Here is a 27,926-nt window from a genome sequence, read left to right as displayed (position 1 = left end):
GGAGTCCAACCGCGGCTCCACGCAGGAACACCCAAAATCAAACCCAATGTCTGAGAGCGCTGTCCAAACACTCCCTGAACTCCGGCACCTGGGGCCGTGCCCACTGCCCTGGGCAGCCTGTTCCGTGCCCACCACCCTCTGGTGAAAGTTGCTTAGGAATGGCTCCCAGTCCCCGTACCAAGGACAGCGGACACGGCCGGCGGGCTCCCCCACAGGGCGGCATGCCACTGCCCGCCGCTCCTCTCAGGCACTCCCTCTCCGCGCCCAGGGCCTGCAGGAACCGCCTTTGTTTCGGCGCTGCCGGGCGGGGCGGGGCGGGGTGGTACCGCCGCCTTCTCCTTCCCCTTCCCCTTCCCCTTCCCGTTCCCGTCCCTTGTCGTGCTCCTCCCGCTGCCGCCCTTTTGCTTTCGCTTCCCCCCAGCTCGGCGGCGCGGCCATGGAGAACGGCGGCGTCTACAACGAGACCACCGAGCCGCAGGCCAAGCTGCCCCTCCGCCGCCGCTGCGGCTGCACCCTGCGGCACCTGCGGGGCTGGCGGCTGGCGCCCAAAGCCCTCCAACTGGTGAGTGCCCGCCGGGCGCGACGGGGCGGAACGGGGCGTGCTCCTTTCTCGTGTCCTGGCCGAGGTTAAAGGTCAGCACGGCTCTGCTGCTCGGCGCCGGTTTAGAATCTGAGCGGCAGCGCTTTCTGCAGAGGGCCACAGGAGTGAAAGAGGAGGCAGAAACCCTCGGCTGAAGCTTAGGGTACGGCTCAGGGACGGCTGTGGAGTTGGCCGCTCCTCACGCACCCCGGCAGTGTGACTCCTGCCTCCTGCAGAGCATCACACGCGGTGGTGGTTGTGACCTGTGTGGAGAGGTGAGACGCTGCTTCTCACCGGGCGCACTGGAAAATGCAGGCTCACCTTCTGCCTGCTTTTTGCCGTGTTCTCGAGTGCCTTCAGCACTTGGGCACCTGATTCATCCTCCTGTCTGTTCAGCAGTGGGCTCTGCCCACGCGTGCTGGTAGCGGTGCAGGGAGCAGCTCGGGGAAGCACTCGCAGCGAGGCAGTGGGGCCGGCGCCTGGCTGTAAGTGTGTCAGTGCCTGTTTTCCGGCAAAGTGGCTTTTCAGTCAGATGTCTCATGCTCAGAGGAATCATAGGTGGTTTCCAACCCCTTCTCGCGTGCTCACGGTGCAGAAAAGAGGATGTTCTGTTGTTAAACTTTGTCTCACACAGTCAAAAAGTAAAGAAAGGGGTACTGGTGAAGGTGAGACTAAATGCTGACAAAAGCAATGTTTTCTTAACCGTGTTTTAAAAACATCACACCCAAGAATGCTTTAAATAGATATAACAGGATGTAAACTTGTACTTTGTCATCTGGATATTAAGATCTGCTGGTTTTTGCTCCATTTCCTACATCCCAAACAAGCAGATCATTTGTATTAGTAGTCTAATGGAATAGAATAAAATATTACATGCACAACTTCATCAGCATACCAAAGTCTTCAACTTGTTACCTGAGCAGAGGCATTGCTTAAAAAGCTTTCCAGGTAGAAGAAAGGGAAGTTATTAAGGGCCTGTCCTAACCATGGCGCGTCGCTGCTTGATAGGCTCAAAAAGTAGTTTGTAGTCTATATTTGTCCTACAATGAGAGGAAGAAGAAAACTGAATTATAATCATTCACTCTCCCAATTTCCAGCAGTTCTCCCCCCCAACCCCCTTTTTGTTTCCATTTACCAAAACGCACAGTTCTGGAGTTCTTGGTCAGAGCACTGAAAACAAGCACCAGGAATTACTGAGGGTGGAAGCCTCAGTATCCCTAGTAAGAGAAATGTTTCTGTTTTAGGAAGGATTTTTGGAAGTCCCTGTGATTTAGCTAATATTAAAATCTTTTAGCTGTCTGTTAAAATAGGGATTGTTTGTTATTTTTGGGATTACACACTGATTATCAATGGGGTGGACTGCTAAACAGGGTGTTGGTTTCAAAAGTCACCTGTCTTTGTTACAGAATAGAATCATAGAATCCTTAGAGTTGGAAGGGACCTCCGCAGTCCAACTCCCCTGCCATGAACAGGGACACCACAGCTAGATCAGGTTGCCCAGGGCCTAATCCAGCCTCGCCTGGAAAGTCTGGGTTGGGGCATCAACCACATCACTGGGCAACCTGTTCCAGTGCCTCACCACCCTCACTGTAAAAGACTTTTTCCTTGTAACTAACCTAAATCTCCCCTCTTTAAGCTTGAAGCCATCTCCCCTTGTTCTGTCACCACAGACCCTGCTAAAGAGTCTGTTCCCTTCTTTCCTGTAGCTCCCCTTTAGATACTGAAAGGCTGCTATCAGGTCACCTTGGAGTCTTCTCCAGGCTGAACAGCCCCAGCTCTCTCAGCCTGTCTTCATAGGAGAGGTGTTCCATCCCATGGATCATTTTTCTGGCCCCTCCTCTGGACATGCTCCAGCAGGTCCATGTCTGTCCTGTACTGAGGGCTCCACATCTGGACACAGTACTCCAGGTGAGGCCTTACCAGCGCAGAGCAGAGGGGCGGGATCACCTCCCTTGCTCTGTGTGTCACACTGTATTTGATGCAGCCCAGGATACGGCTGGCTTTCTGGGCTGTGAGGGCACATTGCTGACTCCTGTCCAGCTTCCCATCCACCAGTACCCCCTGGTCTTTTTTGGCAGGGCTGCACTCACTCCTTTCATCCCCCAGCTTGTATTGGTAGTGGGGGTTGCCTTGACACAGAATTATTTGAACCTCATGAGGTTCACCTGGACCCACTGCTCAAGCCTGTCTGGGTCCCTCTGGATGGCATCCTGTCCCTTTGGTGTGTCGACCACACCTCGCAGCTTGGGGTCATCAGCAAACTTGCTGAGGGTGCACTTGACCCACTGTCAAAGTCATTGATGAAGTTATTGAAGAATGTCAGTCCCAGCAGTTGACCCCTGTGGGACACCACTCGTCACTGATCTCCATCCAGGCACTGAGCCATTCACCACCACTCTCTGGACTTGATCCTGGAGCCAGTTAGTCCTTTGTCCATTGAACAAGAAGATCAAGGATTTTATAAAATACCATGAAACCACCTGCAGAAAACTGCTTTCTAGGCATCCTTATTGCATGGATTTCTAGATTGCTGTTTTGTTTTACTTTTACTATAGCTGAATTGTTTTGTTGTTGTTTTTTTACTCCATGACTGGTTCAAATTCAGCACTAAGTTAAATATCCTAGTGCCTATTGTGCCAAGCTTGAGGTAGAAATGAATTCTCATCTAAAGCAATAGTATTTCTCATTAGCAATTATTTGACTTCTTAAAAAATACTTGACCAGAAAGGAAAATTGTAATTCAGCCTCAATCTGCTATTTCTCCTGAGCTGTTTGCTTCCTGCAGTAGCCCTGATAACATATGTGCCCTTCTAAAATGGAAGATTTGTGCTAGGAATACCACTGCTCTGTACCCTCATGGGCCTGTTGGCAAGTTCATTGATTTACTTTATTTTTGCAGCATTTCTCTGGAGCCTTTTTGCTTATTAAATCCACCTGAGAAACGTGACATTTGTGCAGAAACTTGCAGTAGGAGTAATGTCAGTGTTGATGAAAAACTTCTTGCTGGCAAAGGGCAGAGGAGGATATTTAATTTCTGTACAAGAGGGAGGGAAGGTGGGAGCTGCCTGTTCGTGTCTTCAGGTGTGACCTTGGTCTTCAGCGTGAAGGAAGCTCTGTCCCACAGGTTTAGCTGAGCTGCCCCCTCTCCACTCATTGCTGACAGCTCAGAGGAAAACAGTTGTTGATATTCTGTGCGTTTACTGCTTGGAAGTCTCCATAGGCTCAGTGTGGACAAGGCAAAGATGAGACTAACGCAAAGGACAAGTCCCACGAATGACTCCAGTTGATCAGTCCTTTTTAATTTTTATTTTGACATGGAACTGCTTAAAGTACTCTTTGAATGTGATTTTCTCTCACTCACTGGTACGCTCAGCCAAGAGGTTGGTTTTTTTTTCTCAGTTACTTAGATCATATTATGGTTACCTGGGCTACTGAAGTCTTCTGAGGGCAGGTTTCCAGAAAGACTCTAACTTTCCTTCTCGTCTGTTTTGTCTCTGGTGAAAGTGATGGCTGATAGAAAGAGTGCTGACATATTAAGGGGTGGAAATATAAATCACTGAAGATAGAAGAAGAAAAACAAAAACGTTATCTCCTGTTTTATCTCACCTTGCATCAAATGTGAAATAGTTATTGGACACAACTGTAAGCAAATCTTTTGAATTAAAAAAAAAAACCCTCTAAAAATTGGAAATTCAGAGTTCAAAGTATTCCTTGGGCATCCATTGTAATCACTGTTTTAGGCGTGAGTGTTCCTGAGAAATGTGCCTTTGCCAGCATGCACATGAGGGAAGGGAAGTATGCTGAGGCCTGATTGTAATATGCAGTTTCCCACCTCCAGTTCTTCCCCTTTCTGAGATCCTGTTTACCTTATACATGATTGTGTATTCAAAACAGAACGTTTTGAAGTGCCCTTCTGAGGTCTGGCTTAGTTGGCGGAATGTGCGGTTCTCATGTGCTAAATCACTTTTCTTATTTTTACTGTCAGAACGCTGAAACTGAAGACAGATAATTATTTTCAAAATAAGATGCAGATAAAGCACCTGCAGCTGTTTTTACATGCCATATCTGGAAAATGTCAATTCTGAATTCTAGAATTTGGTGTTTTTCACAGAGCTATTACCCGCCCACATGCTGTTATTAAATATACGATCTTCATCCTTGTATCAGTCTTGGTTTTATGACCGAGTCTGATTCCTAAGAATTGCTTTGCTCTAATTTGCTGAACTCCTTACTGCATGGGTCTATATTCTGTGTCATCTTTACAGGATGAAGAAAACCACTGAGAAGTGGCCAAAATGAGGGACTATTTAAATACAGCAATATTCCTTCCTGCACAGTAAGGTAGCAGAAAATCCAGTATCACATGCATGATGGCTGTATGGGAATGAACTCGTGTTCTGTCCTCAAAAAAGGACAGTTGCAGGAAGGCTAGCATAAGCTTCTGCATAGATTAAACACCGTCCAGCATAGCTTAAATGTAGCTTAAACTTTTTGGTTCCTGCAGTTGAGCTGTTGTTACTGGGTCCTAAGTCCATGAGCTACGCTTTCTCTGAAGTTGATTGAGACAGGCAGCTGGCTGGATCAATGTCTGTGATTTCTCCCCTGCCCCAAACCTAAATGCATTTAAAATTAAATGCAGCTGTAAGTGGTAAGCAGTAGTGTTTTTCTTGTTCCAACTGGAGTTTGTGCTTCTCATGCTGTCTGCCTGGTCTGCTTCCAGCTGCCTCCTGCACACCACCACTAATGAAGAGTCTTTACTTTCTAACCAAAAAGCGCGTGTGGCAGCATGCGCTCAGCTTAACCGAGGGTCGTTCACTGCCTGACTTTAACATCAAGACAAAATCGTGTCCCTACGTTTCTGCCTGGAATAAATCAGTACAGAATTTTACTGGGTTCCTTTTAGATTCAGGGTTTTCTTACAGCTGTCTTCATTAATATTGATATCAGAGACATTCATTTGTTAAAGATATCGATGTGACGATATAATTCAAATATGTTATTTGTTTGCAGGTCCTCTCTCTTCTGGCTGTTATTCTTGAAGAAATTGTGGAGGATTGTATCAACTGTCATGGCCTTTATTTCTTTGAATTTGTAAGCTGCAGTGCTTTTCTTTTGAGCCTCACGATCCTGTGTGTATATTGCACTATCGCATATGAAACATTTGGGAAAGATAGAGTAAACAAAATGGTAAGGAATTTTATTTCTTTTTTTAAGCAAATCATTTAATGTAAGTGCTTAAAAACTACTGTGGAGTAAAAAGGCTGTGCAGAGTGAATCTCCTAGTATTCTCCAGTTAAAAAGTAGATTAAAGGAGGTTATATTACTTTGAGTCAACTTTAAGAGTCTTTTTAATATTGACAGCTTTTCCAAAATTGTCTTTCTGGTTACATGCAGGACATTAGGACTTGTGTGAAAGTCTTTCACAAAGACTTCTACTACTACGTATTATAATAGATCACTCCTAAAGTAATGCTTCCTATTTATTTCCGTGGAAGCTACAACAGATACAAAGAGCACAGTAACACTATGTGATAGAGCAAATTCTCAGCTACAAAATGCTATTTGTCATCACAGTCACTACCGTCTATGCATTTTCACCAGAGATGAACGAGAGCCTGCTTGCCATGCTTGTTTTAAAAAAAAAAAAAAAAAAAATCTACACTATGGAGGTCACCCACTGTTGCTGTCACCACTGCTGAGATGCACCACCCACTGCCTCACTGTGCTCACAGCCACTGTTTGGTCTCCATAAATGTTCAGCAAGTGTTGAATGTCAGTGGGTGCCATTTTTTCGGCATGGAGGAATTCCATTCCACCCCTTTGCTTTATACGCACTCCCATGTCAGACACCATTCTGTCAGGCTGCCCCTCTGCTGCCATCTGTCACATGGCAACAACATGTACCAGAATATTGCTGGGAAGGTTCGGCCTCTGCTGCCATCCATCAACATCTGTCTCTGACCTTGTGGGCCAACATAATAAAATAGGAGGCATTACTTTCAGAGCAGCCTTCATATGTATGGAACGGTTTACTACCAGCGCGATACTTGAAATTTGCCTGTTTGTGGTATTACCTGTTTTCCTACTGTGTGTAGCCTACCTCCTTTTTGATAATAATTGTACTGGCTACTACTGCTCATGCTTTTATGTTTCAGAAAGTTTCAGAAGGTACAGTGGTAGCACTGTGTCTCTCTGTAAAGTCAGGAAGGCTGTTGTTTTTCAAATGTCCTTTCAGTGCAGAGAGTAACATTATCACATGAAGGTACAGATAAGGGAATGCAGTCAGAGATTTGAATGAGCACCTTCACTTAGAGGTATCTAGTTTCTCAGATGGAATAATGCTAGCATGATTGACCTGCACTTGAATTTGACTGTGAAAAAAGTTAGATGCAATGAGTGAAATACTGAAAGAAGATTTAAAAAAAAAAAAAAAAGAAAAAAAGATTGTATAAAGTTGACTTAAAAATTGTTGATGATATTGAATGTTGTTTGGTAGTGAAGTCAATTTCCTGAAGCTTCCATGAACATCAGTGTTTCAAATTGTAAATTCATTGTCAGATTAACTTGGTTGCTGTTAGGATGCTTGGGTTTTTTTTTGTTTGTTTGTTTTTTATTCAGATAGCATATCTACAGTTCTGTAACATTCATTTCTTTTATTCGCAGAATTTTTGGGCCATGCTAATTATAGGTGCCTTCTTTCTGATAGCTTCAGTAGTGCTTGCTGCAACCAACGCTGGGTCTGCTTTTGAAAAAGCTGCATGTGTAAGTCTTAAAATTTTATCACTTACTTTATATTTAAATTGCATCTTAATTTCTCTGCTCTCGAAACCTCCCTGAGTTTGCAGGCGAGAAGCTGGGCAGGGAACAGCCTTCAGTGCATTACAATGTTTCAGAAAGAGAGAGCTATTTCAGAGCTTCTACAAACTGGAAAGCAGGCATTCCTCAGGACTGCTGGAAAGCTCAGCCGACACTTGAGCTGCCCAGCATCTTCATTCCCCACTTTATTTCCCTCCCTTGCCTCCATACTGTTCCTTGTCCTCTGCCACTGTTAACAACACCGCCTTCTCTCGCCGTCACCCCCTGCTCCCTGATAATCTCATCTCTGAAATGCAAACCTTTTCCCTCAGCTGTCCTTCCATAACACCCTCCTCTCACAAAGTCAGCAAGAAACCACATCTTTTGTCAGGCGTTATAAAACATATGTAGAGAATGCTGGCTAGTAAAGGCTGCGATAAGAATGACAGTTTCTTCAGTAACAGAAATAGAACAACCAGGGCATGCATCTCTCAGGAACACTGAAGAGGCTCAGAGCAACGCACTGTAGAGGCTTTGTGGCATAGTTCCTTACCTATTTGGCACTCTTTTTAAATAACCTTGGAGTTGTGAATATGTGAGTTTAAAAGATCAAATTTTGATTTTTATTTATGAATGAATTAAAAATGGGTTAGAAAGGAAAGCAAAATACTTCTGCTCCATAGTCAGGATGAGCTATTGGAGGCACGTTTTTGTGTGGTCCTCTGTTTTGATGCTGATATATTCATACCTAATGGTTTGAGTATAAAGGCTCTCTGATTTTTGCTTTTTGGGAGTTGGAAAAACAAAGTAATTGTGATTTAAGACTTACTAGTGTCTAATTGCTTTGGGAAAAACAGCTGCTTAAATTCAGTCAAAACGAGTGTAAATGTGTGCATTTGATTCCTTCCTTAAAAGAAAGTGCTAAAACCAACCTTCTGCTTACCACTCTTGTGCTATGACTAATAATGAAACTTGTCATCCTCACTCGCTGACCCAGTAAGGACTTGCTTAGGTTCTCCTGGTTTATCTCTTCACCTTCCATCTGTTACTCTTCTTCACTTGGTCCTTCTAAACAGCATGCATCTGTTGTATAACTGTTCTGCTATACCATCAATTCTATGCTTCTTAATTAGTTTTACTGCAAAAAAAAAAAAAAAAAAGTTATACTTTTACTATTAAGGTCTGTTTAGAAAATATTCTAACATTCACAGTTGATTAAGAGAATGAGAATTGTAAAATCTTTTACATTTAATATGCTACAATGACTTCTGACCCACTGCCAATTTAAATGGAACCACTGATTTAGTATATGAGCATTATTAACATATCTCTCCAGGCACTTAGGATACTGTCAACGTTTGTACGTTTTTAATTCCTGTATTCCTTTCACTTTCATAGGTGTTTGGTTTTCTTGCCAGTGGGGCATTTTTTGCTGAATTTGTATGGGAGTTGTGGTGCAGCGGGAAACAAAGCACTGAAGAACGCTCTGAAAATCCTGGCCACACTCAAGGTGCCACAGAAGATCAGCCACTGAATAAACCAAGCTAAACATTCTGAAATTGGTTTGTTTTGTTTTGAGTGGAGCAAACTAAAATGAAGTTTCAGTGCTCTGTAGGTAATAACTGCTGTCTCTTCCTTCTAATCAGTTTTGTCTGCGTTGCTCATCACAAATATTTAAAGATCCTTAGGCAAGTAATGACATCTTGAGCATCGTATTTTATTTAATTGTCTAAGTAACTGGTCCTGCCACCTATTTAGGTAGCATACGTAAAAAAAAAAAAAAGTGTAATTAGAATAACTCAAGGACAACAGTGTCCTGATTTCATTTTGATAGAAGTGACTAATAAAGGGAAATATGTGATGCATAAATTCTTAGTTATGCTCTGAAGACATTTTCTATATAACTTGGACCAGATACTTTTTGTACAAGTTCCAAATTAGAATAGCAGAATTCATTCTTGTACTTATTGGTCAAACAGTGAATGTAAAAGGGATACCTAACTGCAGCCTTACAGAAATGCTTATCCTTATGTAATGGTGTGCGATTGTTTTGTTTTTACTATTCACTCTCTTCAGTTCTGTCTGTGGAGATCAGTTTAATGAAATAGTGTACAGCTTTTATGCAGGGAGTAATGTAGTTGTTCATTAAGGAGAGAGCTTTGCACCTCATGATTGTCAATGTTCACGCTTGTATGACAGAATGTTCTTTCAGATTGTTTCAAAACCAACAAAAATGGCTGGAAAAAAAAAGCTAGCTGTGAGAGGAAAAAGTTGAAGAATGAGTATTTTTACAAAGCAACCCAAAAGCAGCAATTTGAACATCAATGGGGAAAACATTACTTCACACTGGTACTATCCAGGTGAATGTAATTTGCAAGGTTAATGCCATACGCAACTTGTCTATGCATAGCTAATGGTGAGCTTTACTGAATTGTTATGGACCACACTATTTTCTTTGCTCTAGTGCACTATGGCACTGGTATGAGACTTCTTCCTACTGGCCAGCTCAGCTGGTGAGCAAGTAAATAAGCACTTGTACCCTAAAGCAACAGGCCATAGGACTGCAAGAAACACTACTGATGCAGCATGTATCAGACCAGTGATGGATGTATCAGGCTAGATGCTGATGGCTATAAGCAAAACAGTAAAAAGGCATTTTTCAGATGTCTGAGGTAGAAACAAAATTGCTAGACGTTGTTTAGAGGAACACCTCCAAAAGTAGGGCAAAATGCCATAAGCCAAGAGGTGTTCCAAAATACCAGAACACAAGAGGAAAAAAAAGCTGATTATGCAAAAACAATTCTTGTTTGAGTTCTCGTGACACTTGTCATGTCTTCCAGGCATTAACACCATTTCATCAATACTCTTGTCTGACAGATTTATAGTCCTGTAACCTGTTGTGGCAGCGCTGAGTCTAAGCCCTCCAGCAATTGCCTATGAGAGCTGTATTTGAACAGGGATGAGGAAGCAGTGTAAGAGAAAGCAGTGTAAAAGGTCATCTTTTTTTTCTAGTGCTGTTACTTTCTGATAAACATGAGTTTGTGATGTTGTCTCTCTAAGCTCTGAGCCTTAACTTTAACACTACACTTTGCTTGGGGAATGGAACATTTTGACAGCTGGTGTGAAACACCAAGTTTAAGCTGCGTCTTGGTTTCAGAGCCATGCATAAAATAGATGTTTTCATTCATGGAATTTCTTGCTTTGAAGATGAAATGTTACTTGGACTTGTCATTTATTTTCTTGTATTTATTAGAATCCATTTGCACTAACCTGATCTCAGTGTAGATGTACAGAGCTTGCTGTAGCTGTGTCTGAAAACTGGCTAGATTAGAGATGTGTTTGTTTACAAGCAATGTTACTGGCAATAGGAAACTGGCCATAGGGAGAAATATCTCTGCTGCAGTTTGCAGTGTCTTATTTCAGGGTGTTTGTTCACAATGATGATTAACATTTTAGGTCAGTGTAGGTTTTTTGTGTGTTTATTTGTTTGTTTGTGTTTCCTTTTTAGTTTATTGCCCAGGATTCTACTGAATTTTTCTGAGATCAAGATTTCTGTTGTTTGTTTCTTAATCTTGATGCTATGAATACAGTGTAAGAATAACGAGGTGCTGCTGATATTATTTAAGCAAAGCAGGACTATGATAGAACTTTCATCTTGGGGTAATTTTTTTCTTTTTTGTCAGCTTGAAATATATGAAGAGGGTTATGAGTTTTGATTACTTTCTCTATAGACTTTTCCCTGCCTAAATGCTTTGCTATTGGCATCCATTCCTGAATTGGAGATATAGGTACCGAGAGGGATCTGAGAAGCCATTTCTCTACCTTGGGCTTCCCTGTCTATATGGTATCTACCACTGATTCTTTACAAACTGGAATACAGAGCAAGTTATTTTTACAAAAAAGTGCCACAAGGAGTTGGTGTCAGAAGTGACTGGAACTGAGTTCTGACTCCCACGATCTGTGTCAGGCCTTCTGAAACAGAAATATTGCCAACTTTTGCAGAATAGTTTGATGGATTCTCTTGCTACATACATGCTGGCATCCCTGGCATGTTTCAGGTTGCTAAGAGTGAGGATTTTTTAATATACATTTAATTTTCCTCGTAGCTGTTCCAAGCAGTTAGCATTTACACGTTCTCTCACCAACTGCCTGGTCTGTGGATAGATTTAAGAACCAAATTCTGTTGACTAAAAGGGATACAAGCATTGCCACCAGCTAATGAAAACAAGCAGGTAGTTTTCTGGAAACTAGTTCTGTTTTCCCTTGTCATAGGATTTTGCTAATAGGAGACACGTTATTCTTAAAAACAATATGTAGTGCTCCATCTCAGATACTGTCTAACTGGCATTAATCTATCATATAGCAAAGTAGTTAAATAGCACACACAGGTTATGAGTTTGAGGTAACTGCTAAACTGTTGCTACCAAAACAGTTGCTGGTTAACAAAGCAGTTTCTGTATGGTTGTACTGTTAATCCTAGGCTTTTAAGCTTGAGGGTAGGGTGTTGTTGGTTTTTTGTTGCTGTTTAAAAATAGTTGGGAATGAGGTTTGTTTGTATCTATGCAGTTCTCTGCTGCTGCTTAACTTATTTTTCAGCTCCCTAGGGTACAAGGGCAGATGTGTGTCTTTGCATCCCTCCAGGCCAGGTAGGGTGAGAGGCTTCCTTACTGCCGCAGCCAAGCAAAGTGGTCTCCTGCAGCCCTGACCTGCTCCCGTCATGCTGCTGGTGTCGGATGCAGGCTTTAAATGTCCATCCTTCCATTAGGCTGATCCCAGAGGACGGTACTGGATTAAACATCAGTTTTTGCAGGAGCTGTGTGTGGCTGGATGTCTCCCACACTCCCGTGCACTGTCAGCAGAGTGGTTTGCATGTTTCCCAGCCTGTTTCTGATTAAACCATTCTGCTTTCTTTAAATCAGCTATTTACATTGCTAAACGAAGTTGGCTGATTTTGACTGAAGTGGATTAGGGATTAGTCAGGAAAATGGTGGGACCTTTCGCAGAAGGGCAGTTATGAGGAAATATCTTAAATTTCTTTTCCTGTTTGCAAAGCAGCCATACATGTACAGTCTTAACTGATAGCAAAACCTGTGGACAGGAGCAGTCGGCACAGTACATCAAGCTGAAGATTGTCTTCACCTTCTTCAGCACAGTGCTTGGCAGTGGTGCTGTGAGCCTGCTCAGACACATTCAAAGCTTTGGCCTTCTCCAGTCAAGCCTGTCCAAAAATACTTGAAGGCTCTGCACTGACTTTCAGGCATCTCTTATGCTTACAGTGCTGTGAGAATCTGTGCAGAGGGTTCTCCAGGACATGCGAAGACTTGCTGTTAAGTAGCTGAACGGTGAGTTTCTGCTCTGAAAATCCACATATGCATTGTGTAGAGTATGAATTTTTAACGTGTTAAGCACATATTAAAACCACAATGCTAGCAATGCCCTTTGGATTCAAGTATTTGCAGGGATTGTGCCCTCCTGCTTGTACTCTGTGCTTGAAAACAGGGCAGGGTTGTGGCCCTGTACAGTTCAGTTCTACCACTGCACCCACCAACTTCAAAATGCAGCGAATTGTCTCATGCAATTCTAAGAGCTCAGCACAAGATGTTTTTGCATAATGGCCATTGTGGTAATCCTCACTCTGTTCAAGTTTGTGCAATAAAAATACCAAGCTTACTACACTGAAGGGAAATATTTTGTGAGATATTCGAGAGGCTGTATAAAGTTGTAATGAATTAATATGCTGGTAGTGCCTCTAAGATGGAAATTCATCTTTGTTTTAGTTTATTGCTGTAAGCAGCAGGAGATACCAAGGTTAAATCTTATGCTGTTCAGAACTATCACTTTCATACCTTTGAGAACTTAAGTGCCTTTTAATGATTATTGAATCAGAACAATAATGCAATTGTTTTATATATAGAAAAAAATAGTTTTATAGCCAACGTTGCCTTGAACTTCTATTAAAATAATTGTGAAATGTTTAATTATTTTCCATTATAAATCTGTCATCTTTTTAATGAGTTATGTTTTTTGGTCCTTAAAGATGTTTTGTAATCATTTTTAAAATAAAATATTAGTAAATAAGTTTCTTGTTTCTACTGCTTATGATTCGGTATTGGGGTGTAGTTCTCCCAGAACAAACCATAGGAAATAACATCATTCTTTGTTCCTGGTTTGGAGGAAGGGGCTTGCATTGTGTTTGCCTGTTGCTGGGGAAGAGGGTCTAACTTGCAAATCTGCTAAGCTGGATGTTCTCAGTGGAGGCTTCCAGGAGGAAAGGTCCAATAAGGTCAGTATTGCCTCATCCCATAGGGTCCAACCAAGCCAGTCAGTGACAGATTTTACACCTACTATGGCCTATGCATTTCTGCAACAAGTGTAATGCAAGTGCTGATTTTCTATTGTCTTCATTAGTTGGAGCTGAAAAATGAAGTGGTAGACTTGTTAAAAAAAGGAGCACAGATCAGGATAAGGCATCATGAGCAAACTGTATCTTCTGGTGTAGAAAAATGCAGATGACCGAGCTACCAGCTTGAGGAGGGCTCACTGGATCCTTGAAAAATGTTTGTCTGATTGGTGGTGGCTGAGGCGTGGGAAAGGAAATAATAAACTTGTGTGCTTTCTGGCAGGGTAGCTTTTTTTTTGTTTGTTTTATAATTGGATTACTTTTTACCTATTAATCTTGTAAGCAGGAGGAGAATGGCACTATTTTTATCCTCTACACTGAAATTGGAGTAATGCAGTATATTTTTCTTGATATCATTTATTAAATGTGAAATTCTCTCTTTGATGAATTTGCCAGAGATGAATGTAAGTATAAGAGTCCACGAGGGGAAAAGGTCTCTAATGCCATAAACTAAAATAAATTTGAAAACTAGGCGCAAGCATACAATAAGGGCAAAATGTATTTAAAGGGTATGTCAGCAGTGGATTTACAGAGCAAGTTCTGAGAAACTTGATAAAGATTTAATAATGAGGAGCATAACCACACAGTTTGTCCTGTTACTGCTAGAACTGCGACAACTCCTTTTCAGCAGTGCAATCCAAATGGGTTTACTGTAAATTACCAGAATAGCAGAGTTGGGCTGAACATAGGTTGGTAATCTGCATCTTTTCTTTGTGAGTGGCACAGGCACCTCCTGACTGCTGCTGCTGTGTTGATTGCCTGCCTTATTGCACAGCCTCCTTCATGCAGCTGTGCAGGAACCAGGCAAGGTTACCTCCTTGGCTGGGTTGTGGTTTTGACTTCCCTTTGAATTCAGAGTAGCTATTCTTTGCCTGCTTAAAGGAAGCACAAGGAAGTCGAGTAATGTTTTTTGCATTCTGCTTGTGCTACCCACACGGTGCAGCTGTCCGCATATTGCTGTCTGCGTCTGCTGAGAAGCTGCAGGAGAAAAGTTTGCCCACAAGAGGGCGAAGACGATCCTGTAATTGAAATGATCTGGTCCGCAGGACTTTGCTCTCTTCCCACCTGCATTTTCACTGGAGCTGAAGCCCGTTTGCCCTCTTCTTTCGTCAGTGTGGCTATAAATTGAACAGAGTATTTTAGTGACCATTTTTACAGTCACTCCTTAAAATGTAGCTTGGTGGATTTCTGGCAGTAGATCAATATTGTTTCAATGCAATACTTCATCTAATCGGTTTGGGACAGTAAAGGCTTTGCTTTTACTCCTTTTGTTTTGTAACCTATCAAGAGATCTCTTTAAATATTCCTTATTTTTATTATGAAGTCAAGCTTCGGCTGCATGATGACTCTGTACCTATAATGCTGTACTGCATCTTTGAAGATTTTTGTGGTCTGTATTATGCTGTGGTTTTCAGTTGAAAGGCCTGTGGATCCGGGATAGGCGAGGAGGCAGAAGAAAGGAATGGGGAGTACCTGTGCATTTCTTAGACTCTGGGGAAGCTAAATGAGAGAAGCTTATTGTCAAAACAAATGCAAATGATGCATGCTGGAAAAATGTCAGGGTCCACAAACAGAAATGTTGGCACATGTAGCTGTAAAGCATGCCAGACAGGGCTGCTCGCATTTCCAGTCCTCTCCAGGCACCACAGCAAAACTTGCTTTGAGCCGCCTGCATGTCCTGATCACTCATTCAATTTATTTCATATGACCTATTATCTCTTGGCTGGATATTACAACAGCCTGGGCTGTTTTGAAGTTGGCAAGTCCTGAGGTGAGAGTCAGAGCTTCACAAGGAGGTGACAGCATAAGCGCATTCTTCTGTAGCACAACTCATTTGCAGCTTGATGAGGACAACACACAACAAGCATATCCAGTCAGGTATCTGTTGCTAGATATTCTGCACAAAAGAGTGTAGCAGTCTGCAGTGCCAAGTTAGGAGACTACTTCACAACTCCCTTTAACCATCACTTGTGTTTGTCATAGGACTTACTGAAGTCATAATATTGTACAATGTAAGCGTGACAAGTTTTTTATTATTATATGCTCTACGCTTGCTTAGGGAATAACTAGGTAAAGTGTTGCTCAAAATAACCCATCTCACAGTCTTCATTACAGCCTTCCTTCTAACTGCTTCCTTTGCACTGGCTGTCATTCTTCCAAAAATCTCAGTGCAGACACTATTCTAAAATCCCCGTTCCCACTGATCTGCAGGTAAGGGAAGAGTGGTTACCTAGCCACTTCGTAGTCTCCACACAACTAACATAAGACTCAGGGCTGCTGCTTTATAGTGCCATGAGCTTTAGCTTTAGCTGCATCTCTGCTGGTTTCTCAAAGCAGCTGGGATAAAGTGGCTATAGAGGTGTAGTTGAGGGGGTACAATGCAGCATTAGAAACCAGTCTAGTTAACGTAAGTCTGCCTGCTTTCTGCCTCACAATTCTCTTGCCCAGAAAGGCTTGTTTTACGAATGAATAAATGTTGTCCTTGACTCGGTACAGTTTTTTAATTGTTAACTCTCGTTTCTGGCAGTTGCGCCTCTCATTTGAGGGTAACAAGAGCATAATTATTCAGCTCTCATGCATCACAAACTGCTGAGCATGAGGTATTAATGGAGTGCTTTGCTGCCACCGTAGCTTAATAGCTACAGCTGCAGCATTGTGCTCTTGTTTGGCTGGGGCTCATGAAATAGGGGTATGCAGCTCATTAAGTTTTATGTTAAGAGTGATTTACAGAAGTAGAAATAACAGTAGATTGTGCTAGATGGACAAAGCACTTCTGATTTAGAAGGAGCTATTATACCAGCAGAGCTGTGATTCACACCCATGTCAGGGAAGCCATCAGCACTGATCTACCTTGGTACAAGCCCCGGTGATCTCAGTAAAAAAAGCTGTGCTCTGTAATTGTGTGTGCTGCAGGGCTGTACTGGGGGGGGGGGGGGGTGTAATCGAAACCTAAACTGATGCTTTTGGCTGGCTACAGGCTTTGAGGTCATAGTACTGTAGATGGTGATACATGGCTCCTGGCTTGCTCTCTTCACATCCACCTAGCTATTGCATTAGCTCTGTTATTAGCCGAGAGGCACGTGCTGGAATTAAGAGGTGTATGCTGCCACAGCTCCACATAGCAGGGCAAATCTACTCAGCCCTACCCTGAGATGTTCCACTCCACCTGGTAGCTGATGGAGGAAGAGGCACATCAAGAATTAGTGGAAGGGTAACACATGCTCGTGAGTCATTGCTGCTGTGAATCATTCTCTGCTCCTCTCTTCATTGAGCGCACAAGGGAGAATGGCTAGGTATTAAGGCCAGTCCTAAGCAAATAGCCTCCAAGAGACACTGTGCTTGTCCATGGCAGGATGGTGTTTATTTACTCTCTTTGCGCTGTGAAAACAAGGATGATCTAATTTCCTAGTCTGTCCCTGTTAGGGTTAGGTGCCTCTGAGGCTACACCTTTGTTTTCTTCCTCCAGGTTTCTAGAGCCTTGCTCCACTTCCTCCTATGCCATAAAGGCTGCTTGTCTGCTGTTGCTCTTCCCACACAAGTGCAAACATTTAAGAACAGAACACGTGTTTCAGACACACTGAATTTACAGCTGACTGTTAGTGGTTTGGCGATATTCTGCTCTGCAGAGAGAAATGACCCACCGCTGTGCTTGGCCTACAATGTCATCCACACACCAGCTCCACTTCAATTGCAGGGGCATTTTTGTTTTTCTGGCAGTCTCTTCATCAGCCACAGAAACATGCAGGTGTTTCCTTCACCACCAACCCTTATGTTTTTTTCTGCACCTGGAAACATACACACTGAGCACAGGTTACTCGGTTTATCACTTTTTTTCTGTGCAATTCTCTCTCTTCTCCAGGTGCTTGGTTTGCTACTCACTTGTCCAGCTTTGCAGGGTTCCAACCTATGGCACACCTCTACAGTCACAGGGAGGAGGGGTTCTGAGGGTGATGTACAGGGCAGTACCTCTGTGCACCAGAACAGGACTAAAAGCATTTTAAGGGCCAAGCAAAGTAACCTGTAGGCTTTGTAGCAGAGAGTGTTGGCATGGAACGCCTGTGGTTCACACTGTGCTTCAGTGTTACTTCATGATGCTGGCTGAATTCCCTGGTACAGGGAGGAGGGCAGGACTGCTGTGCTTCTGCTAGTGTTTTAGGTAGCAGCTTATTAATTTCAAATGGTTGCTTTGTGCACTGCTGTTATTCCAGGCCTATAAAAATCTAAAGATCAATATGAAATATCCACAACACCTGGGGCATTTTGAATTTAACTCAGCTCAAGCCAGGATCCAAAGAAGGCTGATTTCAATTGAAACACACAGTTTATCTACTTCCTTTCTTCTGCTTCAAAAGCTGGGGCTTTCCTGGCTGGGTAATGCTCTGCAAGACTTCTGCTGCTCAAACACAAGCTGTACCTGAGAGCAGTAGGCATGTACCCACTGATAAAACTGCTTTTGAAAACATTTATCTTATGCTCCTTTCCATGAAGCTGTAGTTCAGCGCTATGGAACAAACAGGTGCTGCTGGAGGTCATGTTCAGGAAGTGATAAGAAGTCACTAACCCACAGAGCAGCACTGCTCTGAGCTGCTCTCTCAGGAAATGTTGGGTCACTTTGATTTTGGTTTTGTTTGCACTTTTTTTTCCTAGCTCTGCTCTCCTCAATCTCCAGTACCATCACCCTAAAAGGAAATGGTTGCTCTCAGCCTCGTTGTTATTAACCCTCCATAACATGCTGCTGTCCCAGTAGCTTTCGCCCAGCACAAAACAAGCAGCTGCAGTATCGTGCCTGTGGCTGCTTTGTTGTTTTTTAAAGCCTAGCTTTCACACCACCAAAGACAGAAGAGTACCAGAGATTTCAGAATCCAAATTCTGCCTCAACATAAAATTGAAAGCTTGTCTTGGCAGCTGCCTCAGCCATGAGACAGGAAACTCCTGTGGGGCTGCAGCACGGCTGGGCCTGGCAGGTGATGAGAGCTTGTTTGATACTTAACAAATTGTAAAGTCATTAGCCCAGTAAATCAGCGCAGATACAAAATGATAGCCAAAAAGAGCATTAAGCTATCTCATCCATTGTTTATGGACTTTTTCTTTGGATTCAGACTCCAAGCTGGTGGAAATGCACTGCATACTGGTCAGTCTCTTGCAGTAAACAATGGCACATGCTTACCGTGTGGCTGCAAGAGGCCAGAGTGCTGAGCAGGGGACTGGCTGAGACTGGCAGACTCTGGGCTCAGGGACAGGCAGAACAGAAACAAACTCCAGAGCAGCCAGCTGGAGGTAATGAGCAACCTCTAGAATGGCTGAGTGTAGGAAGGAACAGCTCTTCCTGTTTTCCAGCTACTGTCTCACGTTGGAAAGAAGTCATCATCCTTCTCCAGGAGAGAAAGAAAACAAGCACCAGTGTGACTTTCTGACCTGCTTCCATGCAGCACAGTTAAACAAGTCCTGGGACCAGGGACCAAAACCTGTGTGTTCCCAACACCATGACTGTGAGAGCGCAGCCCTGTGCATCTGCAAAGGAGAGAAAGGTAAGCCAAGGGCAGAGACCCTGCACCTGTGCTGCAGTCTGAAAACTGAAACAGCCTGAACAGGAGGGGTGTGCCCAGCCCGCTCAAGAATACCCCAGAGCTCTGTGAAGATGGCATTCTCCTGCTATCTGGGCTTAAAGAATGGCAGGTGGGCCTCCTGCAGACTCTTCTCCCTGTCTCACACAATGAGGAGCACCTCCAAGGCTCCAGCCCAGTGCCAAGCTCAACAGTCAGGCCCAGTGATGCATAACTGCAGCTTTCCTTATCTGTGTGGTGAAGCAGTCCAAATGCAGGTGTGTAGCCCAAGCACGAAAGGTGCCCGAGGCCACTGTCTGGCAGACAGCCCCTCCAGCGCTGTGGCAGCACTTTGCTTTCCGCTGTCTCTAAGAACAATAGACTTGAGCAATTTTAAGTTAAACAACGCCAAACATGTGGCAACTTGACACTGTTTTCCTCAGCCTCTAGGTCAGGTTTATTGCAGCTTCCTGCAGCTGTAGCAGAACATGACATTCCTAGACACAGGTATGTAATACATATGCTGCGGGAAAGCAGAGAAGAGAGACTTTTCTATCACTGCAGGCAGGTCTGCTGCTTAGGCTCTGATGCAGGCATGAACTATTGACATCTGCCAGCTCCTCTGATAGCAAACAATGTGCTCACATTAGATCCTTCCCACGTAAGCTGTCTACTAATGTTTGCACCTGCTCTTTTCCTTGTGCCCTGCTCCTTTTTGTCCTAATGAGCTCCTAGTCCTCTTCCCTGGAGCATCACTCAGCATCCTCCTGTTCATTAAAACCATGAAATTAATTCATTTTTGACCCAACATCCTGCCATCCTCCTCGTATCCCACATAGTGATGCATTCCCAAATCCCCTTAGATGCAAAGACAATGCAAAACGCAAACATTTTAGGGCAACAGAAAAAACTGTCACATAACCTGCAGTGTCTTTATCCAGTACTGTGCTCCTCAAGCTTTTCAGAATCATTCTTCCTCTTTTTTTTTTTTTTTTTGTAGAAGTTTCATTTCCCCTTCTCACTTTCCCAGTTCCTACCCTCACAAAAGCACTGTTCAATCTCTAGCTTATCTCTAGGGGTTTGAGGTCAAACACCAGCTTTTTCTTTTTTCATTATGAAACAGTTTGTATTACCTGTTTTCTTCTCCTCAATTTTTCTTTTATTCAATTTTCAGCCAAACTGAACTCCAAGCTCTATTTGTGTTTATTCAAAGGATCAGTTACACTCTTCTTGGGACTGAAGAGGATGGACACTTTTGGGTGGGACAGTCAGAGACCAGCACATCTACACACAAAGGAAGGGGAATAGTTTTTTCTGGGCTCATACATCTTCCGTTCTCCAGGATACTTTCTGATGCTCCCCAGACAGAAAATCACTGTACTGGTAAAGGAAAAAAAATAACAGAGCAAGATAACAACCCAATTACCAAAGCCGTTACATCATCCATATAGTGAACATATATAGTTTATTTTTAAAACAGCTGGAATCTCATATTTGACAAAGTCAAAGACAGATGGAGCTTTCAGAACAAGGCTGACACTGAAGGAAAGATAGAACACTTTTGCTGGCATAGGTACAGCAGTAAGGTGCCAAAGTCCCTGTCAGACAGAGCTGTCATTCAAAGTCCTGCTGGTAGGTTTTGATGATAGCACCAAAAGCAGAACTTTTCCTGGTAGACATGTTTCACAAGAATCTGGGAGAAGTGAGGAAGCTATGTCAGCAGAAATGTCAGTTTTCCAGCATGAAAGCATCCTGCTTTAAGAGCATCTGGTGGGTCTATGAACCCAGCAGTGTCACAACAGCAAAAGCTACAGGCATATCTTAGGCCTGCTGATAGGCACAAAAAGCAGAAGGGAACTTTATGTCTCTTGATCCAGTGTAAACAAGTGTAGCAAAACAGATTCTTTGGGTGATCAGACTGTGTCATCCAGAAATTCTTTGGTGATTGGACTGCAGGAAATTCCCCATAAAGGTTTTTTTTCCCCTCCCACGTGGTAGCAAATGACAGTCAAGTGGGAGGCTGAAAAAAAGAGAAAAAAGATGAGTCTGCAGTGTAGGGAGAGGGAGGGGCAAGGTTCCAGCAGAGCGTGGAAACAGCCTCTTCTTCACCGCAAGCTCAGCCTCCAGCCTGGCCTTAGCAGATGCTTCTCCTCATTGCCGCCACAGCTCTGTGGGCTCAGCTGCATTCATGCAACAGAGCACTTGTTTTCCTTTGGATTGCCACGATGGGTGAAAGTTTGTGGAAGGTGCCTAATACCAATCTGAGCAGTGCTCTCCAGAGGCGATGGTGCTACGACCAGAAACAGAGCACTTTTCTATTCTCCCAGGGGAAAGAGGAGATTGTTTCCTTAAGTATCTACCGTGTCAATCCAAACTGAAGTCAGGGTGCTGATTTCCAAAAACTGTGGCTAAGTCAGTCTGGGCAGGGAACCAGTGAACAAGCACCCTTACTGCCAAAAAATAAAATCAAACCACACATGTATATCACCATCTTCTGCAGTGTTTTCAATCAAAGTGAATAGTTTTATTTGAATAATCTTCTATATTCATATCAAAGCAATTTATCTTGGAGTGAATACAGGTTTCTTGATCCACAAGAAGTAGACTTCTGTGCATTCAAGTTGTTTCCTGCTCTGTGTTGTTTTCAGTCACTTAGGAAAAGAAATCAATAAGAATGACAGAAACCATGCACCATGAGAAGGGAGATTCCTGCCTTTCCAGGTTATCTGCTCAGTTATTTTCACTTTCTCAAGATTTTTAGAACTTTAGAAATTGGCCCATTTCTCTTGCCAAAGAGTGAAAAAAAAAATTAAAAAATAAATAAATGCAGAAACCCATATGTAACAAATGGCAATGTATGATGACCTGCTTTAGGGCACAAAAAACATTTTTCAAAAGCCAATCATTAAATTAATTAGTTATGCAGAATTTAAGACAAGTAGAAAAATGAAAAGCAGGCCAGAAAATGCTTCTTTCCTCCAGACCGGACCCGCTAAAATATATAAATCCTACTTTTTTTTTTTTTTTTTTTGCTGAAACCTGCTGCACTGTCCTGCAATTGTCCTCACAGAAAAGACCAGCTTACAAATGCAAGTTCTGCTTTGCAGCAAGACATGAAAAGCACCAAGGACTTGAGCTTCCCTTTTTTCTGCAAAGTTTCCAGCTCACCAGAGATGGACTGCAAAAGGCCAGAAAGATAGAGGTGCCAAGAGAGTAGCAGCACTGTCTCGGTCTCAAAGTTACAAAGGGCTTCACAACAATATCAGGTTGGACAAAACTCTGTCCAGGCTCTGAAAACATGGATCCCAGCAGAGGCAGAAGGGACAAGCCACATGTAAGAGAGAGGAAGAAGCACACTGCACTACTTGCGATGGGCTTTCCATAAGTTAGATTCCAAAGAGAATAATATCTAGGAAATGCACAGAAATTTCCTACAGAACAAGTCTTCAAAATGTCCATTCCACCAACAAGTACTTACGAAAAGGAAAGAAAAAGATCCCGCAAACCATTAAAGCTTATTCTTGGGTAGGTATTTCCTGTATTTCGCTGAGAGAATTTTTTAAGAATAATTTTTGCTTGACCTGATTTCATCGTATACAGCCGGGGTAGAAGGGAGTATTTGCAATGATTTTTACAAGTTGCAGTTCATAATTTTTGATGAGGGCTGAGCTGCTGTTAGAAAAATTCCATGGTTCTGAACTTGGGTCAGCTTATCCATTCAGAAATCAGTTTGTAACAGTTCCTTTGCGGAAAAACCATCCTTGGAAGTTAAGAATCAGATACGAATCTGCAGTATTTCCCTTCTGTAAACAGATGGAGGAAATCAGAAGCAATTTTTCCATCCCTTTGAAAAGAGAACCAAACAACTCTCCAAATGAGTTTTAAAGGCACTTACTGCAAATTGCTGGAAATGACCGCAGCCCAGCTTGAGAAACAGAAGCAGTATTTCTCTGTAAAGCTCAGAAAAAAAATGGTTCTCCATTATATGCTTCTTCTGGGGAGAAAGTAAACTTCTTTGGGTGAGGGCAACAAAAAACCTTAGTTCATAACATCGTTTTGCATAGGACTTCAAGTAGATCCTCAAAAGCTATTGACTGTCCAGACTCATAACAAAATACCCACGCTCTCGCCTCAGTGATGGACGGTCCTCTTTGGTATAGTATTTTGTAAGGCAGACATCTTGCTGAGATGAAGGAGTCATACAGCTGCATCTTAGAAAAGGAAGACAGTGTCACTTGCACTACCACAAACAAATGAATTTACTTGATTAAAGAACACACAGGAAACCTTGTTTTGGTGGGAGGGTAGGGGGGTGTGGAAGATGAGACAGCACCGATACTTGTTAGAGGCAAGTTATTTTGCTCGACTAGTTAGCTGTTAAAAGTTGTCAGTAGCTGTGATATATATGTGTTGACAGAAGTATGGAATTACTGCTTTGTGAGTAATTTTGAGTAACAAGGAATAGGCCATTAATAAATCCTTCCAGGCAGATACTGCCACGGGAAAATATAAATATTCATTTTGAGAAGCATTCTGGAAGGCACTAAGCATGATACTTACTTGTTGACTGCGTGATGCAAGAAACCTTGTAGGATGACCATATGCTTAAAACACAAAGGACTGTAGCTAGGAATCCAAACGTCTGAATGAAAAAACAGACAAACCACAAATACTTACCATTAGATGACACATAATCCATGAATGTACGGACTCTTGTACATTCAACTATGTATTTTATGATGTTAACAGACTAAAAATGAAATTACGTTTTACTCCATTCTGCCAACATGCTAAGAAAAAAAAGCCTTCCTTGTCAAACCAATGACTGAAAGACAGACTGAAAATCATATAGAAGGGGGAGAAAAAGCTGGACAGCAACAGTGTCCCACCTGCTAGATTCGTCATTAGGACACTGTGTCAAAGAAAAGACTTGTTCTGACACCTCTGATTTCTGCTCTTTTGTCAAACCCTCTGCAGACAAGTCTTTATCTGTCATCTGCCAGATGAATAGGTTAAGCATATCTCCTGCTCCATCTGCATCTACAAATAATCACTGGGACCAAGCTTGTGAAAGAAATTCTTTATTCTAGTGGTATTGTATTTTAAGTTCTGTTGCCCACACTCAAAATTCATGTCTCTAAAGAACACTCCAGCCAACAGAGACAGAGTACATCATCCAATGCACAGGATGACAAAGGGTTTTAGCTCAGGAGAAATAATCTTGAACAGGACTCTTTATTCAGGTACAGGAGGTGGCAAATGCAGAAGACTAGGGTGAAATGCTCTCAGTAACTTGCAGCTGTTACAACAGCCATCTGTCAAACCTAAATTGTCTTAATTCTTCCCCCAAACACATTTGTCTTTATGTGTTTAAGCTTGAGAGAGGACAAACATTCATTTTAGTGGTGAGACTGGAGTCTAACAAAACCTTTATGTTGGTGTCACATTATGGAAAGTTCACTGAAATGAGCTAGAAGACAGTACACCAACCAAGACACAAGCAAGGCAGGTCTGTAAGAAAACAAAGCGATGAGGTTCCTTGCACTCAACTTACATTGCAATAAAAAAAATATCAAGACTAATAAACAGGACCTTACCGCTCCAGCCACTAGTCCAGTCAAATTGTAACTCTTCGATGCTGCTACAACTGATGCAATGAGAAGCAGAATTGTACCAATTAAATAATGAAGAAATTCCTGTAAAGACAAGCGTAGGTTGCTTCAGAAGGGAAACTTATCAGAAAAGCATTTCAGTACGTATCAGAATTAGAACAAATTGGCAGAGGTTACTCAAAGTCAGTGGATAGTAGCACCAGCCAAAAGGAAAAAAATGCAGCTTGAAATAAAAAAAAAGAAAGAAAGAAAAAGAAAAACAAAAAACATCTGACAAGTTTCTGTTCAAAAAGGAAGGGCCAATCTGCAGCTCCACTAAATGTCACTGGAATAAGATCTACTTACTGGGTATGGACTCAATCTTTTTCATTCAGTACTGTACAATATGGAGGGAGAAACATTTATCTTTATTGCATCAAGAATGCAATTTACTCAAAGACACCATTCTGAGGAAAGGAAGAAGCCTTGGGGGCACATTTCTCTAGCCTACATACATGAAATGGCAATGAGTAGCAGAGAAAATCCAAATGCTTCTACTTCTAATCAGAAAGTAAGCTGGGTTTACTAACAACTTATTTTCATCAACCAAACCTAGAAACAGGAGAGAAACCACAAAAAGCACAGCAATGCAGACATTCATAGGCAACATCAGGTTCCAGAAAGGCAGCCTAAGTCTTGCAAGGGTGGCTGCAGCTTAGCAATGCAGTAAATCAAACATGATGCAACCTTTTTTTTTTTTTTCCTGAGAGCACTGAGGCATCACGTTCTAGATTTTCTCTGGTGTGACAAATATCAGCCTAGGAGTCAATTTTGCCTCACAGTATGCAAGAGTTATCTGTGGATTTGTTTTTTCAATCCTCATGAAGGTTACATCAAGCAATACGGGTGTCTGCAGAACGAACATGGGTTGTTTCCTTTCTGTGGTGGGGTGTGCTGTGGGATATGTGCTTACTAACTTTGTACTGCACTACCAGCATGAGCCACGCAAATACCATGTGTAAGGGAGAGAGGAGATTCCTTCTCAAACCAAAACAGAGAGTATACAGTCCCAAAAGGAAATTGTTCAAGGAAATTCCAGAAGAGAAACAGTCTGTCATACCATACCACAGTTTCCCTCTGCTCAGATGTTCAAACAGCTGAGGAGGATCCTTGCTGTAAAGCATGTTCTCAGACTACAACTTACTTTCCCCTTGTAAACTTGTTTCAGGTGATCAAGATCATAACCCCTGTTTTTGCTAGAATAAAGTATTTCTATTACGAGGCTCCTCTGGATACTCCACAACGCAGCAGGCAAATTAGGTATGCTACTGCTTTCTTAGAGACATCTATTGAAGCAGTGTACAGAGCATACTACTTTCATGGAACCCAAGGGATGGAGACAAGTTGTAAGTGAATTATCAAAGGCCATGTTACGTAGAGAATGAATCCCTGGCAGGACCAGGAGAGTGTCATTCAGGAAAAAATGCTTTTTGCAGCTTTAAAAGTTGTCATTAGAGAGCAAACTCTTGAACCACCGCAGCTTTACTGATTGTAAGGCACACCTCTGATTGCAATGTAGGGATCTTGCCAGGAAACTCAGCCAAATACTAATCCTAGTTTCCCAAAGTCTCTTACAGGCTTTTCTATTCTGTTCCAAAAATACTTAAATATTTGACTGAAAAGGAGGTTGTTGTAAAATCAGAGAATCACAAAATTCCTTGAGTCAAGCCCAATCCCTGGCTTCACGCAGGTCTACCCAAAACCCAAACCAATGTCTGAGAGCACTGTCCAAATGCTCGTTGAACTCCAGCACTTGGGGTGGTGCCCACTGCCCTGGGCAGCCTGTTCCATGCCCACCACCCTCTGGTGCAGACCCTTTCCCTAACCCCCAGCTGTCCCTCCCCTGACACAGCTCCGTGCCGTTCCCTCGGGCCCTGTCGCTGACACAGAGAGCAGAGCTCAGCGCTGCCCCTCTGCTCCCTGTGAGGAGCTGCAGCTGCCATGAGGCCTCCGCTCAGCTCCTCTGCTCTGCGCCGAGCAAACACAGGGACCGTAGCTACCCCTCACACACGCTGCCCTCCAGACCCTTCTCCATCTTTGTAGCCCTCCTTTGAACACGAACAGCAATGTATAAGCATCCCATCCCAGTAAAGCTATCTGACGCTAAACAGCACAAACGGCAGTGCCTTAAATTCACAAGTGCACTGTGAAACATTTTGAAAGGTACAAACACGTAAGAAAAACAAAACACAGTGAATGAAAAGGTCAAAATGGCAGAATTCTGTTACAACAATTCACACATTAAATATTGCTTTACAAAACTCATTCCCTTTTCCGTATTTGTATTATCTCTAGATAAAGATGTAAGTACTTTCTAGACACAGGTAATAGAGGTTCATATTTTAAAAAGTGTTGCAAATCTAACTATATTCTTCATTTTAAAAGAAAATCTACTTTTTTTCTCCATTTAGAAGTGGCTGGAGGGATAAACTGTTACCTCATCTCTGTAAACTATTTACATAGTTTCCCTTAAAAGCCATTCAAACACTTCTTGAATTTCAAAATTTCCCCTACATCTCTCTGTTTGGCTTTCCTCATCCCTTCAGTTTTTTCTCTTAACCCTCAACATGCCACTATGCATCCAAGAGACGTGTTGTCAGAGATTACTAAAATCCGTGATCCCACACCAGGACAGATGACTCTTCTGTTAACTGACCTAATCAAAGCTGTTAAGGAAGTTCAGGTCTCTCAATTTCGGTGGTGCTTGTTAGTTCTCTGCTAGGATATAAGAGATGGATGTACAGGGGAAATGGTGGAATGAGGTAGGATATCCTGCAGGAAGTTCCTAGTAAAGGCCAGGCTATGAGCAGTCAGGCTGAGGATCCTATTTCTTGCTATTGTTTAAGCTACCCATAATCATACCAAAAACAGTCACATTTGACTTAAATAGCACACACAGACTTAATTTTGGGACAGGATGTATTACATGAATTCAAATGTAATGATTTGCTACTCTA

The 27,926-nt window shown here is 42.6% G+C and overlaps 2 protein-coding genes across 3 annotated transcripts in view; one reads left to right on the top strand and one right to left on the bottom strand.

The window, feature by feature from the left end:
* On the top strand, nucleotides 312–9,654 carry CMTM6 (CKLF like MARVEL transmembrane domain containing 6). Its single transcript, XM_021388993.1, has 4 exons — nucleotides 312–562; nucleotides 5,591–5,767; nucleotides 7,244–7,342; nucleotides 8,774–9,654. Exons 1-4 carry the CDS (start codon nucleotides 437–439, stop codon nucleotides 8,921–8,923), a joined length of 552 nt encoding a protein of 183 aa, XP_021244668.1. The 5' UTR covers nucleotides 312–436; the 3' UTR covers nucleotides 8,924–9,654.
* Nucleotides 20,753–27,926, bottom strand: part of CMTM7 (CKLF like MARVEL transmembrane domain containing 7) — a 28,202-nt gene continuing 21,028 nt past the window's right edge. Inside the window, exons 3-6 of one of the 2 annotated variants that reach the window (XR_002436024.1) lie at nucleotides 24,916–25,014; nucleotides 23,879–23,960; nucleotides 23,214–23,529; nucleotides 20,753–23,121 (exon numbers count right to left, since the gene is read on the bottom strand). Coding sequence is in view for 1 of the 2 variants with exons in the window: in XM_021388991.1 (XP_021244666.1) it covers nucleotides 23,516–23,529; nucleotides 23,879–23,960; nucleotides 24,916–25,014 (195 nt within the window). In the remaining variant the exon portion in view is untranslated. Of the gene's footprint in view, nucleotides 23,530–23,878; nucleotides 23,961–24,915; nucleotides 25,015–27,926 lie in introns of both variants that reach the window. The other variant, XM_021388991.1, reaches the window with a different exon arrangement.

This window comes from Numida meleagris, chromosome 2 (genome assembly GCF_002078875.1).
Source record: "Numida meleagris isolate 19003 breed g44 Domestic line chromosome 2, NumMel1.0, whole genome shotgun sequence".
NCBI classification, from domain to species: Eukaryota; Metazoa; Chordata; class Aves; order Galliformes; family Numididae; genus Numida; species Numida meleagris.
Note: the sequence above shows the minus strand (reverse complement) of the source record. Positions and strands in the feature narration are given on the sequence as shown.

Bases quoted from the DNA above. Each gene is read 5' to 3' on its own strand.
- CMTM6 (XM_021388993.1), top strand. From the start codon at position 437: ATGGAGAACGGCGGCGTCTACAACGAGACCACCGAGCCGCAGGCCAAG. The intron at 563-5,590 runs GTGAGTGCCCGC...ATTTGTTTGCAG, and splicing joins CGCCCAAAGCCCTCCAACTG to GTCCTCTCTCTTCTGGCTGT. The intron at 5,768-7,243 runs GTAAGGAATTTT...TTTTATTCGCAG, and splicing joins AAGATAGAGTAAACAAAATG to AATTTTTGGGCCATGCTAAT.